This window comes from Panthera onca, chromosome B1 (assembly GCF_046562875.1).
Source record: "Panthera onca isolate mPanOnc1 chromosome B1, mPanOnc1 haplotype 2, whole genome shotgun sequence".
Taxonomy (NCBI): Eukaryota; Metazoa; Chordata; class Mammalia; order Carnivora; family Felidae; genus Panthera; species Panthera onca.
Genome location: NC_138342.1, coordinates 40254685 through 40271613, shown reverse-complemented (window position 1 = coordinate 40271613; position 16929 = coordinate 40254685). Strand labels below are relative to the sequence as shown.

Genomic DNA, 16929 nt, shown 5'->3' with positions numbered 1-16929 from the left:
TCAGCTAATAGAACCAACTGGAGGAAGGAGCCTCAAATCGCATAATCTCCACTGCAGAAGAAATTGTATATAGAGAAAAGGTGATCTCAAATTCAGTGAATGATTCTAAGAATTGGGATTCCACTGTGTGGAGTTTTTTGACTACTCATAAAAAATTGCTTCAGTCAGGATTACCCTTCTAAAGAAAATTGATGGCATTTTCTTGAAATTCTCCAAGCTCTTACTCAATAATAAATACAAGTGATATCAAGAAGCTTACATTTTAAATAATAATTTTTTTTTGTACACATGGAGACTTTTTGAAAGTACACTCTTGGGGGTTGTTGTTTTCTAAATTTCCCTTGTTGGGTTTATGCCTTTATCCACCTCCCTTGTCTTCAATTTTCCATGTGTACTAACCCAGGAATGTTTGTTTGTTTGTTTTATTATCTAGGTGTAGACCTACACCTAGTTTTTGTATAACTCTCCATAAGAAGACCAGATTTCTAGTTCTTAGCACGCGGGCAGGTCTCTGAAGACAAGGTTCAGATTTCTTGCTCAATAGAGAGGGAAGTAAATAAGAATGGAAGTCAGGATGTAATTTGATTGTGTGACTTAGATATTATTTCTTCTTTAGAGAACCAAAAGAAAAAAAGAAAAAGAAGAAAGAAAAGAAGAGGTAAGTTAGGCTTTGGCATGAATGATCCCAGATTTTTCGGCCCATAAAATTTTCATATTTTATTACTGACTACATCTCTCACTTTTCAGCAAGTCAGATGATAAAAATGTAAATAAAAAGGACTCAGAGAAGAAAAAGAAGAAAGAAAAGGAAAAAGAGAAGAAAAAGAAAGAGGAGAAAGGCAAAGATAAGAAAGAAGAGTAAGTGTTTTTACCGGCATTGAAATTAGGAATGAATTTGTAATGGATTTTGGATGCAAGGATAATTTCCTAAAAGTTTATAATTATGAAACCTTGTGTAAAAGACTAAATAGATTGTTATCTAATGGGAATTAATTTTTTTTTCTTACTTCCTTAAAGTGACCAATGGTAGTTTTATTCTTACTTTTCTCATCAAGACTTTTCAATGTTATGGTTAACTGACTTCCTCAAGTCCTGGTGAAGATAAATTTACCATTCGGAGATATTTGGATTTCAAGAGAATTAGGTTTCTAGGGTCTTACCATTAATTTTTTTAAATTGAAATAAAAATTTAATAATTTTACTAACATTTTTGAGTAATAAATACTGTATGGCAAATACTCCAAAGTAAGCTAGTCTCCTTGCAAAAGCCATGCTTAATTCTGAGAGCAGGACAGGGCGCCTGGGTGGCTCAGTCAGTTGAGGGTCTGACTTGCACTTGGGTCATGATCTCGCAGACTTTGAGTTCCAGCCCCGCATTGCGTTCTGTGCTGACAGCTCAGAGCCTGGACCCTGCTTCTGATTCTGTGTTTCTTTCTCTCTCTGTCTTTCTCTCTCTCTCAAAAATAAGGAAACATTAAAAAAAAAATTCTGAGCTCAGTACAAATGCTTATTAAAACTCCAACCATTTGCAAGATCTTTTGTAAGCAAACATTTGAGGGTTAGAATTTCATAAGGGTGAGGCTGAATGATATTTTCAAAACTATCTTTTTACTTTTTATTAAAGGGGAAATTGTTTTCTAAGCTTAAAGAAAACTCTTTTTCTTTACCAGATAATATTCACTTATTTGTGCCTGCTAGAAAGCCATTGAAGTTCTTACAAAGGAAAAAGTCCTTTGCAGTATAGGCTTGGGGTGCCTGTCTGGCTCAGTCAGTAGAGGGGGCGACTCTTCCTCTCAGGTTGTTAAGTTCAAGCTCCACACTGGGTGTAGAGATTATTTAAAAATAATATCTTTAAAAACAAAAAAAAAAAAACCCAACCCCTCCCCCCAAACCCAATAGAGGCTTGATACTAGGCAATTAAAAAAAATTTTCCATTTGACGATATATTTCCTTCCTTCCTTCCTTCCTTCCTTCCTTCTTCCTTCCACCTCCTATTGCCTCTTCATCCTTCATAGATGCTTATGAACAAGTACCTTTTATTAGATTGTGTTACAGTCTTCTTTCCACACAGATGAGAGCTCCCTCTCACAGTGTAGTTCCTGATTATTTTGTTACCTGGTAGGAAAAGTGGTAACACCACCATTCTCTCACCATCTACAACCTACCAAAGAAGTCTATGGAATATTCAGAATCTGGCATGATCTGTGCCATTATTCCTTTTCAGTGGCTGAATTGATGGAAGTATCTGCAGCATCGCAGTAAAACAGGACTTTAATAAAAGTCTAATGTAAGGTTTAATGTAAGACTAATAATTTGACCATCTATCCAGCCCTCACTGGGCAATTGCTGATGTCTAATACACTCATGCCAAGCTAATCTTCTCCCTGGAGGGTGAGCTTCTCCAGCTTAGTTCTGTTTCATTAATTGTGGATAATGGACATAACCATATTTAATATGTGAAATAAAGATTTTCTTGTTTCTTGGTAACCTTCTACTTCATTTCAAATTGCTGCTAGGGAGAAGAAAGAAGTCACAGTTATCGATCCCTCAGGAAACACATACTACAACTGGCTGTTTTGCATCACTTTACCTGTCATGTACAACTGGACTATGATTATTGCAAGGTATCTATATATTTTTGTGGATCTCAATTTGCTTCTAGTTTCTGAGTTAACTGACTTAATGGTTTGGTCCAGAGCTCTTCAGGACATACATCCTTTCTCCATCTCAGGTTGTAAAGAGAGGTTATGTTATTCTCGATGTGTTTTCCTGACATCAGGAGAAGATGTATTGGTTCCCAGTATACTTGGAAATCCAGTACTGGAATGAAGTGTGGGGGGATAGTTTTAAACTTTTGATTGCTGAGTCGTTTTATTAGAATTTTGGGAGAAACTTTATTTTTGTTGCCTAAGAAAAAAACATTGCCAGGAGTGGAAAAAGATAAAAAATTTAGGTTGTTTTAGAGCAAGATATGTTTCTCAGGTATGTCTATGGTTCTCTGTCTTTTAGATAGTAAACATCTCAGCAACCCAGGACCAAGCACAATTCCTGGAAGCATTTTGGGTACAGATAGTCAATAAGAACCTGGTTATCAATGTGTATAAGCCAATATATTTTGACATTAGCTTGAGGCCATTTATTCTTATTTGATGTTTCCACAAAGCGAACTAGTGTAATCGAAAGAATGTTGGAATTCAGACGCATGAGAAAACTAACTCAAACCATTCAGATCCGGAAAAGCTGTGGTTGATTAAATGGACTCTAAGGACCCTCTCAGCCTTAGTGCATTATACCTCTTACCATGATAAAAAGTATACAGAGAAGACTTTTACTTAAACTGGCTCCCAGTTCATTTTATTTACATGTTTTTCTTTTACAGAGCATGTTTTGATGAACTTCAGTCTGATTACTTAGAATATTGGCTCATTTTTGATTACCTATCAGACATAGTCTATCTTCTTGATATGTTTGTACGAACAAGGACAGGTAAATATGTTCAGCTTCGGATATTTTGCCATGTTGTGTTTTTATCTCTATAGTATAATTTGAAATTTAAAAAAAAAAATTTTTTTTTAACGTTTATTTATTTTTGAGACAGAGAGAGACAGAGCATGAATGGGGGAGGGTCAGAGAGAGGGAGACACAGAATCTGAAACAGGCTCCAGGCTCTGAGCTGTCAGCACAGAGCCCGACGCAGGGCTCGAACTCACTGACCGCGAGATCGTGACCTGAGCCAAAGTCAGCCGCTTAACCAACTGAGCCACCCAGGCGCCCCTGAAATTTTTTAATTCAAGTCTTCTTCAAAATAAGCTCACAGATCTATTTTAGAAGAAAAAGCACTGTTGGAAACAAGAATACCATATATTCACCCACAAGCTTAGGCTACTCCAACGGATTCAGGTTACTTGGCAATATTTTGAATGTGGATTGGTGGCTTTCCTCCATTATCTTGTTCATTGGTTTTATGCCAGTGGGAGGAATAGAGAGAACAGAAATATTGTGCCAGCTCTGTGGTGAAAAGGTAATTGCTACCTCACAGAGAGATTCCATGAAGAGGCATGGGGAGAAATCAGTGTATCTGGCACAGCTGTACTAGACATTATAACAGTACATACATCATTTTTTTATTTTATTTTATTTTATTTTATTTTTATTTTTTTTTCAATATATGAAATTTATTGTCAAATTGGTTTCCATACAACACCCAGTGCTCATCCCAAAAGGTGCCCTCCTCAATACCCCTCACCCACCCGCCCCTCCCTCCCACCCTCCATCAACCCTCAGTTTGTTCTCAGTTTTTAAGAGTCTCTTATGCTTTGGCTCTCTCCCACTCTAACCTCTTTTTTTTTTCTTCCCCTCCCCCATGGGTTTTTGTTAAGTTTCTCAGGATCCACCTAAGAGTGAAAACATATGGTATCTGTCTTTCTCTGTATGACTTATTTCACTTAGCATCACACCCTCCAGTTCCATCCATGTTGCTACAAAGGGCCATATTTCATTCTTTCTCATTGCCATGTAGTACTCCATTGTGCATATAAACCACAATTTCTTTATCCATTCATCAGTTGATGGACATTTAGGCTCTTTCCATAATTTGGCTATTGTTGAGAGTGCTGCTATAAACATTGGGGTACAAGTGCCCCTATGCATCAGTACTCCTGTATCCCTTGGGTAAATTCCTAGCAGTGCTACTGCTGGGTCATAGGGTAGGTCTATTTTCAATTTTTTGAGGAACCTCCACACTGTTTTCCAGAGTGGCTGCACCAATTTGCATTCCCACCAATAGTGCAAGAGGGTTCCCGTTTCTCCACATCCTCACCAGCATCTATAGTCTCCTGATTTGTTCATTTTGGTCACTCTGACTGGCGTGAGGTGATATCTGAGTGTGGTTTTGATTTGTATTTCCCTGATGAGGAGTGACGTTGAGCATCTTTTCATGTGCCTGTTGGCCATCCGGATGTCTTCTTTAGAGAAGTGTCTATTCATGTTTTCTGCCCATTTCTTCACTGGGTTATTTGTTTTTTGGGTGTGGAGTTTGGTGAGCTCTTTATAGATTTTGGATACTAGCCCTTTGTCCAATATGTCATTTGCAAATATCTTTTCCCATTCCGTTGGTTGCCTCTTAGTTTTGTTGGTTGTTTCCTTTGCTGTGCAGAAGCTTTTTATCTTGATGAGGTCCCAGTAGTTCGTTTTTGCTTTTAATCCCCTTGCCTTTGGAGATGTGTCAAGTAAGAAAAATTGCTACGGCTGAGGTCAGAGAGGTCTTTTCCTGCTTTCTCCTCTAGGGTTTTGATGGTTTCCTGTCTCACATTCAGGTCCTTTATCCATTTTGAGTTTATTTTTTGTGAATGGTGTGAGAAAGTGGTCTAGTTTCAATCTTCTGCAAGTAGCTGTCTAGTTCTCCCAGCACCATTTGTTAAAGAGACTGTCTTTTTTCCATTGGATGGTCTTTCCTGCTTTGTCAAAGATTAGTTGGCCATACGTTTGTGGGTCTAGTTCTGGGGTTTCTATTCTATTCCATTGGTCTGTGTATCTGTTTTTGTGCCAATACCATGCTGTCTTGATGATTACAGCTTTGTAGTAGAGGCTAAAATCTGGGATTGTGATGCCTCCTACTTTGGTCTTCTTCAAATTTACTTTGGCTATTGGGGGCCTTTTGTGGTTCCATATGAATTTTAGGATTGCTTGTTCTAGTTTTGAGAAGAATGCTGGTACAATTTTGATTGGGATTGCATTGAATGTGTAGATAGCTTTGGGTAGTATTGACATTTTGACAATATTTATTCTTCCAATCCATGAGCATGGAATGTTTTTCCATTTCTTTATATCTTCTTCAATTACCTTCATAAGCTTTCTATAGTTTTCAGCATACAGATCTTTTACATCTTTGGTTAGATTTATTCCTAGGTATTTTATGCTTCTTGGTGCAAATGTGAACGGGATCAGTTTCTTTATTTATCTTTCTCTTGCTTCATTTTTAGAGTATAAGAATGCAACTGATTTCTGTACATTGATTTTGTATCCTGCAACTTTGCTAAATTCATGTACCAGTTCTAGCAGACTTTTGGTGGAGTCTATCAGGTTTTCCACGTATAATATCGTGTCATCTGCAAAAAGTGAAAGCTTAACTTCATCTTTGCCAATTTTGATGCCTTTGATTTCCTTTTGTTGTCTGATTGCTGATGCTAGAACTTCCAACACTATGTTAAACAACAGCGGTGAGAGTGGACATCCCTGTTGTGTTCCTGATCTCAAGGAAAATGCTCTCAGTTTTTCCCCATTGAGGATGATGCTAGCTGTGGGCTTTTCTTTTTTTTTTTTTTTTTTTTTTAATTTTTTTTTTTTTCAACGTTTATTTTATTTTTGGGGACAGAGAGAGACAGAGCATGAACGGGGGAGGGACAGAGAGAGAGAGGGAGACACAGAATCGGAAACAGGCTCCAGGCTCTGAGCCATCAGCCCAGAGCCTGACGCGGGGCTCGAACTCACGGACCGTGAGATCGTGACCTGGCTGAAGTCGGACGCTTAACCGACTGCGCCACCCAGGCGCCCCAGCTGTGGGCTTTTCATAAATGGCTTTTATGATCTTTAAGTATGTTCCTTCTATCCCGACTTTCTCGAGGGTTTTTACTAAGAAACGTTGCTGAATTTTGTCAAATGCCTTTTCTGCATCGATTGACAGGATCATATGGTTTTTATCTTTTCTTTTATTAATGTGATGTATCACATTGATTGATTTGTGAATGTTGAACCAGCCCTACATCCCAGGAATGAATCCCACTTGATCATGGTGAATAATTCTTTTTATATGCTGTTGAATTCGATTTGCTAGTATCTTATTGAGAATTTTTGCATCCATATTCATCAGGGATATTGGCCTGTAGTTCTCTTTTTCTATTGGGTCTCTGTCTGGTTTAGGAATCAAACTAATACTGGAATCATAGAATGAGTCTGGAAGTTTTCCTTCCCTTTCTATTTCTTGGAATAGCTTGAGAAGGATAGGTATTATCTCTGCTTTAAACGTCTGGTAGAACTCCCCTGGGAAGCCATCTGGTCTTGGACTCTTATTTGTTGGGAGATTTTTGATGACTGATTCAATTTCTTCGCTGGTTATGGGTCTGTTCAAGCTTTCTATTTCCTCCTGATTGAGCTTTGGAAGTGTGTGGGTGTTTAGGAATTTGTCCATTTCTTCCAGGTTGTCCAGTTTGTTGGCATATAATTTTTCATAGTATTCCCTGATAATTGCTTGTATTTCTGAGGGATTGGTTTTAATAATTCCATTTTGATTCATGATTTTATCTATTTGGGTCATCTCCCTTTTCTTTTTGAGAAGTCTGGATAGAGGTTTACCAATTTTGTTAATTTTTTCAAAAAAACAACTCTTGGTGTCGTTGATCTGCTCTACAGTTTTTTTAGATTCTGTATTGTTTTTTCTGCTCTGATCTTTATTATTTCTCTCCTTCTGCTGGGTTTAGGCTGTCTTTGCTGTTCTGCTTCTATTTCCTTTAGGTGTGCTGCTAGATTTTGTATTTGGGATTTTTCTTGTTTCTTGAGATAGGCCTGGATTGCAATGTATTTTCCTCTCAGGACTGCCTTCGCTGCATCCCAAAGTGTTTGGATTGTTGTATTTTCATTTTCATTTGTTTCCATATATTTTTTAATTTCTTCTCCAAATGCCTGGTTGACCCACTCATTCTTTAGTAGGGTGTTCTTTAACCTCCATGCTTTTGGAGGTTTTCCAGACTTTTTCCTGTGGCTGATTTCAACCTTCATAGCATTGTGGTCTGAAAGTATGCATGGTATGATTTCAATTCTTGTAAACTTATGAAGGGCTGTTTTGTGACCCAGTATGTGATCTATCTTGGAGAATGTTCCATGTGCACTCAAGAAGAAAGTATATTCTGTTGCTTTGGGATGCAGAGTTCTAAATATATCTGTCAAGTCCATCTGATCCAATGTATCATTCAGGGCCCTTGTTTCTTTATTGACCATGTGTCTAGATGATCTATCCATTTCTGTAAGTGGAGTGTTAAAGTCCCCTGCAATTACCACATTCTTATCAATAAGGTTGCTTATGTTTATGAGTAATTGTTTTATATATTTGGGGGCTCCTGTATTCGGCACATAGACATTTATAATTGTTAGCTCTTCCTGATGGATAGATCCTGTGATTATTATATAATGCCCTTCATCTCTTATTATAGCCTTTTTTTTTTTTTAACGTTTTTATTTATTTTTGAGACAGAGAGAGACAGAGCATGAACGGGGTAGGGTCAGAGAGAGGGAGACACAGAATCCGAAACAGGCTCCAGGCTCCGAGCTGTCAGCACAGAGCCCGACGCGGGGCTTAAACTCACGGACCACGAGATCATGACCTGAGCTGAAGTTGGCCGCTTAGCCGACTGAGCCACCCAGGCGCCCCTATTACAGCCTTTAATTTAAAGTCTAGTTTGTCTGATATAAGTATGGCTACTCCAGCTTTCTTCTGACTTCCAGTGGCATGATAAATAGTTCTCCATCCCCTCACTCTCAATCTGAAGGTGTCCTCAGGTCTAAAATGAGTCTCTTGTAGACAGCAAATAGATGGGTCTTGTTTTTTTATCCATTCTGATACCCTGTGTCTTTTGGTTGGCGCATTTAGTCCATTTACATTCAGTATTATTATAGAAAGATATGGGTTTAGAGTCATTATGATGTCCGTAGGTTTCATGCTTGTAGTATAGTCTCTGATATTTTGTCTCACAGGATCCCCCTTAGGATCTCTTGTAGGGCTGTTTTAGTGGTGACGAATTCCTTCAGTTTTTGTTTGTTTGGGAAGACCTTATCTCTCCTTCTATTCTAAATGACAGACTTGCTGGATAAAGGATTCTCGGCTGCATATTTTTTCTGTTCCTCACATTGAAGATTTCCTGCCATTCCTTTCTGGCCTGCCAGGTTTCAGTAGAGAGATCGGTCACAAGTCTTATAGGTCTCCCTTTATATGTTAGAGCGTGTTTATCTCTAGCTGCTTTCAGAATTTTCTCTTTATCCTTGTATTTTGCCAGTTTCACTATGATATGTCATGCAGAAGATCGATTCAAGTTACGTCTGAAGGGAGTTCTCTGTGCCTCTTGGATTTCAATGCCTTTTTCCTTCCCCAGATCAGGGAAGTTCTCAGCTATTATTTCTTCAAGTACACCTTCAGCACCTTTCCCTCTCTCTTCCTCCTCTGGAATACCACTTATGAGTAGATTATTTCTCTTTAGTGCATCACTTAGTTCTCTAATTTTCCCCTCATACTCCTGGATTTTTTTATCTCTCTTTTTCTCAGCTTCTTCTTTTTCTATAATTTTGTCTTCTAGTTCACCTATTCTCTCCTCTGTCTCTTCAATCCGAGCCGTGGTTGTCTCCATTTTATTTTGCAGCTCATTAATAGCATTTTTTAGCTCCTCCTGGCTGTTCCTTAGTCCCTTGTTCTCTGTAGCAAGAGATTCTCTGCTGTCCTTTATATTGTTTTCAAGCCCAGCGATTAATTTTATGACTATTATTCTAAATTCACTTTCTGTTATATTGTTTAAATCGGTTTTGATCAGTTCGTTAGCTGTCGTTATTTCCTGGAGGTTTTTTTGAGGGGAATTCTTCCGTTTCGTCATTTTGGATCGTCCCTGGAGTGGTGTGGGACTGCGGGGCACTTCCCCTGTGCTGTCTTGGATAACTTGCGTTGGTGGGCGGGGCCGCAGTTAGATCTGAAGTCTGCCCCCAGCCCACCGCTGGGGCCACAGTCAGACTGTTGTGTACCTTCTCTTCCCCTCTCCTAGGGGCAGGATTCACTGTGGGGTGGCGTGACCTGTCTGGGCTACTTGCACACTGCCAGGCTTGTGGTGCTGGGGATCTGGCGTATTAGCTGGGGTGGGTAGGCAAGGTGCACGGGGGCAGGAGGGGCAGCCTTAGCTCACTTTTCCTTTGGAGATCCGCTTCGGGAGGGGCCCTGTGGCACCAGGAGGGAGTCAGACTCGCTGGAGGGATGGATCCGCAGAAGCACCGCGAGTTGGGTGTTTGTGCGGTGCAAGCAAGTTCCCTGGCAGGAACTGGTTCCCTTTGGGATTTTGGCTGGGGGATGGGCAAGGTAGATGGCGCTGGCGAGTGCCTTTGTTCCCCGCCAAGCTGCGTTCTGTTGTACGGGGCTCAACAACTCTCCCTCCCGTTGTCCTCCAGCCCTCCTGCTCTCCGAGCAAAGCTGTTAACTTATGACCTTCCAGCTGTTAAGTCCTGCTTGCTGTCCGAACACACTCCATCCGGCCCCTCTGCTTTTGCAAGCTAGACTTGGGGCCTCTGCTTGGCCAGCGGGCCGCCCCTCCACCCCTCCGCCCCGGCTCCCTCCCGCCAGTCCTTGTAGCGCGCTTCTTGTAGCACTGCCTTGTAGCACTGCCTCTCCGCCCTTCCTACCCTCTTCTGTGGGCCTCTCATCTGCTCTTGGCTCTGGAGACTCCGTTCTGCTAGTCTTCTGGCGGTTTTCTGGGTTATTTAGGCAGGTGTAGGTGGAATCTGAGTGATCAGCAGGATGCGGTGAGCCCAGCGTCCTCCTACACTGCCATCTTTCCCCCCATCCTTTTTTTAAAAAATATAATTTATTGTGAAATTGGCTAACATGCAGTGTGTAAAGTGTGCTCTTGGTTTTTGGGGTAGAGTCCCGTGGTTCATTGCTTATATACAATACCCACTGGTCATCCCAACAAGTGACCTCCTCATTACCCATTTTCCCCTCCCCCCCATCAACCCTCAGTTTGTTCTCTGTATTTAATAGTCTCTTATGCTTTGCTTCCCTCCCTCTCTGTTTGTAACTAATTTTTCCCCCTCCCCTTCCCCCATGGTCTTCTGTTAAGTTTCTCAAGATCCACATATAAGTGAAAGCATATGATATCTGTCTTTGCCTGAGTGACTTATTTCACTCAGCATAACACCTTCCAATTCCATCCACGTTGCTACAAATGGCATGATTTCATTCTTTCTCTTTGCCAAGTAGTATTCCATTGTATATATAAACCACATCTTCTTTATCCATTCATCAGTTGTTGGACATTTAGGTTTTATCTATAATTTGGCTATTGTTGAAAGTGCTGCTATAAACATTGGGGTACAAGTGCCCCTATGCATCAGCACTCCTGTATGGGTAAATTCCCATTGGGTAAATTCCTAGTAGTGCTATTGCTGGGTCATTGGGTAGTTCTATTTTTAATTTTTTGAGGAAACTCCACACTGTTTTCCAGAGTGGCTGCACCAGTTTGCATTCCCACCAGCAATGCAAGAGGGTTCCTGTTTCTCCACATCCTCACCAGCATCTATAGTTTCCTTATTTGTTCATTTTAGCCACTCTGTGATGAGGTGGTATCAGTGTGGTTTTGATTTGTATTTCCCTGATGATGAGTGATGTTGAGCATCTTTTCATGTGTCTCTAGGCCATCTGGATGTCTTCTTTGGAAAAGTATCTATTCATGTCTTTTGCCCATTTCTTCACTGGATTATTTGTTTTTCAGGTGTTGAGTTTGGTAAGTTCTTTATTGATTTTGGATACTAACCCTTTATCCGATATGTCATTTGCAAATATCTTTTCCCATTCCACTGGTTGCCTTTTAGTTTTGTTGATTGTTTCCTTTGCAGTGCAGAAGCTTTTATCTTGATGAGGTCCCAATAGTTCATTTTTGCTTTTAATTCCCTTGCCTTTGGAGATGTGTCGAGCAAGAAATTGCTGCAGCTGAGGTCAAAGAGGTTTTTTCCTGCTTTCTCATCTAGGGTTTTGATGGTTTCCTGTCTCACATTTAGGTCTTTCATCCATTTTGAGTTTATTTGTGTGTGTGGTGTAAGAAAGTGGTCTAGTTTCATTCTTCTGCATGTAGCTGTCCAGTTCTCACAGCACCATTTGCTAAAGAGACTGTCTTTTTTTCCATTGGATACTCTTTCTTGCTTTGTCAAAGCTTATTTGGCCATATGTTTGTGGGTCTAGTTCTGGGGTTTCTATTCTATTCCATTGGCCTGTTTTTGTGCCAATACCGTACTATCTTGATGATTACAGCTTTGTAGTAGAGGCTAAAGTCTGGGATTGTGATGCCTCCCACTTTGGTTTTCTTTTTCAACATTACTTTGGCTATTTGGGGTCTTTTGTGGTTCCATACAAATTTTAGGATTGCTTGTTCTAGCTTTGAGAAGAATGCTTGTGCAATTTTGATTGGGATTGCATTGAATGTGTAGATAGCTTTGGGTAGTATTGACATTTTAACAATATTTATTCTTCCAATCCATGAGCATGGAATGCTTTTCCATTTCTTTGTGTCTTCTTCAATTCCCTTCGTAAGCTTTCTATAGTTTTCAGCATACAGATCTTTTACATCTTTGGTTAGGTTTATTCCTAGGTATTTTATGGTTCTTGGTGCAATTCTGAATGGGATCAGTTTCTTGATTTCTCTTTCTAACAGTACACACATCCTTAACTCAACTTTGTGGTCATGGTGAGGCATTACTGACCAGGGAGCAGGATCTGATAGCTTCCCACTTAAATATGCTTTTTCAGTAGGTATAAGCTTACTGTTTCTACACTGCTGTCTACATTCAAAGGTAACCACTGTACAGAGAATAGCATTTAAGGATCATTATGTAAAATAGGGACGTGTTGTAAATCCCAGTGTGCTGGAGCAATGTTCCTGTTATTTTGTCCTAGTCACAGCTCTGGTGGCCAGTATAGAAAGGGGAACAAATTCTTTCCTTGATAAAATGTATCAGAATGCTAAAAGTCATGGCCTACTGTGTTAACATCGGAGAAGGGAAGATCCCAGATGTCTAAGGAAGCCTGAGGGATAAGAGGGCTAGAGAAAATGAATCTTTGAAAGAAATTTATTCTTCACATTGATGGGACAAGCAAGAATACACATAATACACAGTAAGGCAGGTACCCAAATTTCAAGGGTGGGGCTAGGATTCTGGGAAGAGAGTGGTGTATGGCTTTAGGCACAAGAGCTGGGGTGTTTTAGAAAACTTCCCAAGAACACTGTTCTTGGTTTTACGTGCATAGACAGGCTGGATCCAGAGAGAATTGCAGATATACATTGTATGGAATCTCTCACTTTGCACTTACAAAGTTTTATTTTTTATTTCTGCAAAATAATATTTTCCGTAGCCGTATGTTGATTGGTATTCATATCTGATTGCATTGCTAAAAGCATTTTTACTGGAAATGAAGTTTTGTTTTGAACTCAGTGAAGTTCACTGAGGGTTATTTTAGAAAAAATTCATAATGTCATAAAAGTGAAAAACATTAAAAATTTTTTTTTTCTATTTTAGGTTACTTGGAACAAGGACTGCTGGTAAAGGAAGAGGTTAAACTCATAGAGAAATATAAATCAAACTTGCAATTTAAACTTGATTTTATATCACTGATACCAACTGATCTGCTGTATTTTAAGCTAGGGTGGAACTATCCAGAAATTAGATTGAACAGACTGTTAAGGATCTCTCGGATGTTTGAATTCTTCCAGAGAACAGAAACGAGAACAAACTACCCAAACATCTTCAGGATTTCTAATCTTGTTATGTATATTGTCATCATTATCCACTGGAATGCATGTGTGTACTTCTCTATTTCCAAAGCTATTGGATTTGGAAATGACACATGGGTGTATCCTGATGTTAATGATCCTGAATTTGGCCGTTTGGCTAGAAAATATGTGTACAGCCTTTACTGGTCTACACTGACTTTGACCACAATTGGTGAAACACCACCTCCTGTGAGGGATTCTGAGTTTGTCTTTGTGGTGGTTGATTTCTTAATCGGAGTGTTAATTTTTGCTACCATCGTTGGTAACATAGGTTCTATGATTTCCAACATGAATGCTGCCAGAGCAGAATTTCAAGCAAGAATTGATGCAATCAAGCAGTATATGCATTTTCGAAATGTAAGCAAAGATATGGAAAAGAGAGTTATTAAATGGTTCGACTATCTGTGGACCAACCAAAAAACGGTTGATGAGAGAGAAGTCTTGAAGTATCTACCCGATAAGCTGAGAGCAGAGATCGCCATCAACGTTCACTTAGACACGTTAAAAAAAGTGCGTATTTTTGCGGACTGTGAAGCTGGTCTATTGGTGGAGTTGGTCTTGAAATTACAGCCCCAAGTCTACAGTCCTGGAGATTACATTTGCAAGAAAGGGGATATCGGGCGAGAGATGTACATCATCAAGGAGGGGAAACTGGCTGTGGTGGCAGATGATGGAATCACTCAGTTTGTGGTATTGAGTGATGGTAGCTACTTTGGTGAGATCAGCATCCTTAACATTAAAGGTAGCAAAGCCGGCAATCGAAGAACAGCCAATATTAAAAGCATTGGCTACTCAGATCTCTTCTGTCTCTCAAAAGATGACCTCATGGAAGCTCTGACTGAGTACCCAGATGCCAAAACTATGTTAGAAGAGAAAGGAAGGCAAATCCTGATGAAAGATGGCCTGCTGGATATAAATGTCGCAAATGCTGGAAGTGATCCTAAGGATCTTGAGGAGAAGGTCACCCGAATGGAGGGGTCCGTAGACCTCTTGCAAACGAGGTTTGCTCGGATCCTGGCGGAGTATGAGTCAATGCAGCAGAAACTGAAGCAAAGACTCACTAAGGTCGAGCGATTTCTGAAACCACTTATTGACACAGAATTTTCAGCTCTTGAAGGATCTGGAGTTGAAAGTGGGCCCATGGACTCCACCCAGGACTGAAAAGCTGGTTGTTAACAAGGACATGCCTCATGATCCTTTTGGTGATGTTATTAGGCCACTCTAATTTGGAAGAAGAGGAAGATTCAGCTGGGGGAGTTTTCCATAAGGAAAATGTGCTTTGGTGCAGGGCACAAGGCCCACATACTCACTTGCGAGGTACTGTGATTAAAGAATCATCGTACTTAGGATTTTTCAGAATGGATAGTGTGCAAAGATATAGAATGATTGTCAGTCTCTATATCTTCTGATCTTTTTCATGTATGTTCCTTTTGTGTAATATGCTTTATAAAAGTGAATAAGCATCCCTCACTTTCAGGCATTTTTGGATCACTGAGGAGCAACTGGGAATTACCATGTACATCATGTTCAGGGTACCATTTTGAAAAGAATTACAAGGCAGTAAAGTAAAATAAATCCTAAAATGAATACTCTTTATCTGATCATTTAGTAGGGAGTTTAGGATCTTACAGAGCTTCAGAGTCATTTTAAGGATCATTTAATAGGAAGTTTAGGATCTTACAGAGCTTCAGAGTCATTTTAAGGGTAGTAATCATTGTACTTTTGGACTTGGGAAGCGTGGTTAAGAGAAACTTCTTACGATAAAAACATGACAAATTAGACTTCACATATATATGCTAATATATAAATATGTAACATTAAAAATCATAAAATGTAGGAATTTTTTATAATAAATTTTTTAAAATTTCTCTGATTCTTTTTTTAATTAAAAAAATTTTTTTGAATGTTTATTTTTGAGAGAGAGAGAGAGAGAGAGAGAGAGAGACAGAGCATGAATGGAGGAGGGGCAGAGAGAGAGGGAGACACAGAATCCGAAGCAGGCTCCAGGGTCTGAGCCCAACACGGCTCGAACTCAGAGCCATGAGATCATGACCTGAGCTGAAATCGGACGCTCAACCGACTGAGCCACCCAGGCGCCCCAAAATTTCTCTGATTCTTAAGGCCTGACAGCAATGACTACTATCTTCCTTATCTGACTGGCCAGCAATAAAAAAAGGGATACAAATAATTCTATTGCTGGGTGATTAACAAAGGAAATTGTTGTAATGTTAGAAAAGGAGATCTGAAAGTTCAATGGCAGCTTCTTAGAAATTCAGAATCTCAGGCCCTACCCTAGACCTACTGGATTAGAATCTACTTTTTAGCAAGACCCTTGGGTGAGTCATACCTACATTAAAGCTTGAGAAGCACCTAATTAGACAACCAGGAAGGAGTTAATGGGATTATTTTAGAAATTTCAGAAAAGGGAACTGTATGAGAAGTGTGTGGTTGTGGAAGACATTGCTAATCAGTCATACAGCTCTCTATTGCTTAACCCATGTGGTTCAAAAGTTCTTCTTAACACAGATCTCTGGAATTGATATAAAATTTCTACCTCTGCCTATAATAATATGGCTTGACATGACATCTTGTTAATTTGACATTTCAAATACTTATATGGACCTTGATCAGTGTATGTCTATGGTAGAGTTTATTCTGTTCTACCAAAAAGGATATTCATTGAACTATGCATGGTATTTGCAGTCTTATGTTGCCATTTTACATGTTATTTGTTCAATATCACCCAGCAAGTGTTTCTTCACTACAGAGGAAGTGGCTGGTTCTGGAGTGGGTGGGTTGTAATTAGAATGTAATATGGTTTCTGACTGAGACAAGTACTCTTTTTACTCTCTCTTTTTCCATATTTTTAATACTCCTTCTCCTTCACACACATTTTATTCTTTGTGCTCCTTGTTGCCTGTTATAAAAACCTCTAAGGCATTGCAAAGAGACTTGATTTAGTAAGATAAGATGGCTCAGGGCCGGGGCGCCTGGGAGGCTCAGTCGGTTAAGCATCTGACTTCAGCTCAGGTCATGATCTCACGGTTTGTGAGTTTGAGCCCTGCATCGGGCTCTGTGCTGACAGCTCAGAGCCTGGAGCCTGCTTCGGATTCTGTGTCTCCCTCTCTCTGTTCCCCCACCACTCGCACTCTGTCTCTCTCTCGCTCTCTCAAAAATAAAGATAAAAAAAAAAATAAAAAAAGATGGCTCAGGGTCTGGTTCCCAAGGAGAAGCAGCTCCAGTCACAGCATCCAGGAGGGTGGGTACATTGAGTCTGATCTGGGCTAGAGACACCCATTCTGATTTGATGACCTCGGACCCAAAGCTCTGTAAGTCTTTCTGATGCTTCGATTGGACAGGTGGC

At 39.9% G+C, this 16929-nt stretch overlaps 1 protein-coding gene across 1 annotated transcript in view; it reads left to right on the top strand.

Annotated features, from left to right (window-relative positions):
- CNGA1 (cyclic nucleotide gated channel subunit alpha 1) overlaps positions 1 to 15433 on the top strand; it is a 34756-nt gene extending 19323 nt beyond the window's left edge. The window contains exons 5-9 of the mRNA XM_060655099.2: positions 617 to 658; positions 748 to 858; positions 2517 to 2624; positions 3380 to 3486; positions 13312 to 15433. Coding sequence (XP_060511082.1) covers positions 617 to 658; positions 748 to 858; positions 2517 to 2624; positions 3380 to 3486; positions 13312 to 14726 — 1783 coding nt within the window. The 3' untranslated portion in view covers positions 14727 to 15433. The remainder of the gene's footprint in view (positions 1 to 616; positions 659 to 747; positions 859 to 2516; positions 2625 to 3379; positions 3487 to 13311) is intronic.
- Positions 15434 to 16929: the final 1496 nt, after the last annotated feature.